The sequence below is a fragment of the Myotis brandtii genome, unplaced genomic scaffold (genome assembly GCF_000412655.1).
Source record: "Myotis brandtii unplaced genomic scaffold, ASM41265v1 scaffold601, whole genome shotgun sequence".
NCBI classification, from domain to species: domain Eukaryota; kingdom Metazoa; phylum Chordata; class Mammalia; order Chiroptera; family Vespertilionidae; genus Myotis; species Myotis brandtii.
The window spans coordinates 599611-603316 of record NW_005370276.1 but is presented as its reverse complement, the minus strand read 5'-3'; the positions used below and the strand labels follow the sequence as shown (position 1 = coordinate 603316).

At 60.6% G+C, this 3706-nt stretch overlaps 1 protein-coding gene across 1 annotated transcript in view; it reads left to right on the top strand.

Moving 5' to 3' along the window:
- The window catches only part of FAM83E (family with sequence similarity 83, member E), a 19017-nt gene that overhangs the window by 398 nt on the left and 14913 nt on the right, over window positions 1–3706 (top strand). The window contains exons 2-4 of the mRNA XM_005879590.2: window positions 9–122; window positions 1075–1242; window positions 1587–1711. Coding sequence (XP_005879652.1) covers window positions 9–122; window positions 1075–1242; window positions 1587–1711 — 407 coding nt within the window. The remainder of the gene's footprint in view (window positions 1–8; window positions 123–1074; window positions 1243–1586; window positions 1712–3706) is intronic.

The following is a 3706-nucleotide window of genomic DNA, read 5'->3' as shown; positions in this document are numbered from 1 at the left end:
GCTGGCAGGAGGGCTCGGGCTGGAAGGGCATCACCCGGGCGCAGCTGTACACCCAGCCGCCGGGCGAGGGCCACCCGCCCCTCAAGGAGCTGATGCGCCAGGAAATCCAGGCCGCCAGCAAGGTGGGGGCAGGGCCTGGGGGGCCTGGAGTCCATTCCCCAGACCCAGACATCCTCCCTGCAGCTCCCAGCCCGGGAGCGCCATCCCCTGGGCCAGGGATTTGCACCCAGGCCCTCCGGGGACTGTCAGGTTCACACGTCTGGACCCAGGAGTCCACACCCCAGACCCCGTCCTCGGCCTCTTAGATATGATGGACCCCATCCTCAGCCCTTACACATCCATGCCCCTTGGGCCTAATTATGATCCCTCTTGTCTCAGTCATCGACCCTCCCCTCCCCCACCCTCAGGGAGGGCCCTGTTGTCTCCCCTGCGGCCCCCTGGCCGGCCCCTTTTTATTGAAAAGGTTTGGTGTTTGCCAGCTCCCGCGCCAAGTACCTTACCTGGGTTAACGTGTAATTCTCACAAGGGCCCTGTGAGGTTGGAACTCACTACGTCCATTTAGGAGATGGGGAAACAGGCATAGGATGTTAAGTCTCGCCTGGAGTGGCCAAGCAGAGACTTGAACCAGGAATCGGGGCTCAGGGCTCATCACCACACCTTCTGCCTGCAAGACCCAGGTCCCTGGCAGCCGCCCAGCCCCAGAGCTCCCCTTGCTGACCCAACAGATCAGCCCTCCCTCCGCCCCTGGCTCCAGGGCGCCCCCAGGACCCAGGCGTGCAGGTTCCCACAGTGCACTGCGCTGCACAGGCACCCAGCCCACGCCTGGAGCAGGGCCACCGTGTAGCGTCCCAGCTCGGGGATGCCGTTCACCACTGTTGACATGATGACAGTGGCCCAGCTAAGCCCGGGGGCTCCAGGGAGTTCTGCCCCTTATTCACGTGCAGGCCCTATGTGAACATCCCACAGAGCCGGGCCCTTAACCTCAGCCCTCCAGCATCTCACCGCCAGGGCCCCACCTTCCGAGGGTCCCCCAAGCCCCAGGCTCTATCCACAGCCCCTCTCCCCGCCCCCCAGCTGGTGGCCGTCGTCATGGACACATTCACCGACCCAGACCTGCTTTTGGACATGGTGGATGCTGCCACTCGCCGCTGGGTGCCCGTCTACCTGCTCCTGGACCGCCAGCAGCTGCCTGCCTTCCTGACCCTGGCCCAGCAGCTGGGGGTGAATCCCTGGGCCACTGAGGTAGGGCCTGGCGGAAGGGACCTGAGTCCCCATCCCCCTGGTGCGGGGGGCGGCGGAGGGAGACCCGTCCCTGGGGTGGGTCCTGGGCCAGCGAGGTGGGTGCCAGCGGAGAGGGTTCCCAGGGATCTGGTGCCCATGGCACTGGGGGAAGCAGGTGGGCCTTCCCACAGGGTCCCTCTGAGTTGGGGGAACCCCCAGGAGACCCCTGAATCCCACGATTGGTGGCCCTGGGGAAGCTGGGACAGACTCTCCACAAAGTGATGGGGGGCGGGCAGCCTGGAGGAGCCCCCAGGTGGAAGTCTGTGAGGTCCGCCTCAGCAAGGCTGTGTCCCCCCACCTCCCAGAACCTGGACATCCGCGTCGTGCGGGGCTGCAGTTTCCAGAGCCGCCGGCGACGGCAGGTGACGGGCGGGGTGCGGGAGAAGTTCGTGCTGCTGGACGGCGAGAGGGTCATCTCAGGGTCCTACAGGTACAGCCCTCACCCCGCGTCCCGTCCCCAGTCTCCGAGCACGCGGATCCCCGCCCAGCCTCTGGCTCCTCATCCGTGAAATGGGTCTGAACACCTGCCGGGAGAGGCGTTGTCATTGGGACCGGGCTTAGGGTTGGAGCCAGGCCTGGCCCCGCCCGGGTCCTGCTCCTGGCCTGGCTGGTGGCCTGGGTGAGTCTTCACCTCTCTGACCTGCTTCCTCTCTGGAGAATGGGGCCTGCAGTGTGTACGTAGGACTTTCAAAACCAGGAGGCCAGGCCTGGAGTCCCAGGTGGCCTGGGTGAGTAACGCCACCTCTCAGAGTGTCCGGGAAGGAATGAGACCTGGGGTGCCAATGGCTCGGTCCTCGGGCTGTCGGATGGCCGGCCTCTGCTCTCTTTGGGATCCGACCACCCCTGGGCCCTGGCTCTGCAACTTCTTAGCTCTGTGACCCTGGGCCTCCCCGACTCTGAGGAAAGCGTGGATATTGAGCAACCACCTCATTGGGCCACAGCATGGCCGGGGGGCGGCGGGGGGCGGGGATCTGGGCACAGACGGCCTTAGTTTAAGCCCTAGCTCTGCCAGTTACTGGCTGTGCGACGTTGGGCACCTGACTTCACCTCTGTGTGCCCCCTGCTCACCAGAATGACACGCTGAGTGACTTTAGGGGAGGGGTGGGGAACGTCCAGCTCTCGGGCCATAGAAGGCCCTCAAAATCATTTGGTTTGGCCCTGCCACAAGGCATTAGGGGAGAGTTAATTAAATGTTTGACCAAATATAGCAGGCTGATTTTTGTTGTTGTTTCTGTTTTAAATTCAGAGAGGAAGGGAGAGGGAGAGAGAGATAGAAACATCAATGATGAAAGAGAATCATTGATCGGCTGCCTCCTGCACGCCCCACACTGGGGATCGAGCCCACAACCCGGGCATGTGCCCTGACCGGGAATCGAACCGTGATCCCCTGGTTCATAGGTCGATGCTCAACCACAGGGCCTCGGCGGCCAGGCTAGCAGGCTGATTCTTAAAAAAAAAAAAAGTAATTAAATGTTTGACCAAATATAGCAGGCTGATTTTTGTTGTTGTTTCTGTTTTAAATTCAGAGAGGAAGGGAGAGGGAGAGAGAGAGATCAAAACATCAGTGATGAGAGAGAATCACTGATCTTGATCGGCTGCTTCCTGCACACCAAAGCATCAAATCATTGATTGAGCCCACAACCCAGACCTGTGCCCTGACCGGGAATCGAACCGTGACCTCCTGGTCGACGCGGAACCATTGAGCCACACAGGACGGGACGGGCTGATTTTTACGTTGAGAATTTTGTGTGGCCCGAGAATGATGTTATAAATATCCAAATGGCCCTGGGCAGAAAAAAGGTCTCCCACCCCTGCTTTAGAGAGTGAGGTTTCATGGTGAAGGTACTGCCCACGTCTGGGGCCGGAGGGCTGTGTCCCGGAGCTCTCCTGGGCATTGCCGCCTGCATCCCCGGCCTCCATCCAATAGATGTCGGTAGCATCCCCTGTTAGGAACCATTGCCAAAGACCCAGGTGTGTAGCCTTGAACATGACTCAGGCTGACCCAGAGGACTCCTTACAACCCAGATTTCTGGGCCCCACCCCCATCCAGCCGGCCTGGGCTGGGGCCCGAGGATTGGCCTTGCTGGCAAGTTCCGGTTGGTCACGGACCACACCTAGAGAACCACCTGGGCCGGGACTGAAACGTTCCAGAGGGAATCTGCCTTCCCAGCTTCAGGCGCGATTCAGTGGGAGAATGGTCCCTGGCGCGGAACGTAACAAGTGCTTCCTACACATCAGCTGTTGTTTATTAATATTATTTTGACCGGATTGCATGGACTCTAAGGGACCACAATGAAAGGGAGCATCCTGATCAAATTGGGGAAAGATATGGCGTCTTAGAATCAATGGAATGCAATATTACAGCCAAACCCAGGGGCGCGGTCCCACCGCCAAGTCAGGCTGTGGCCTGGCGGAGCTCTGGGTC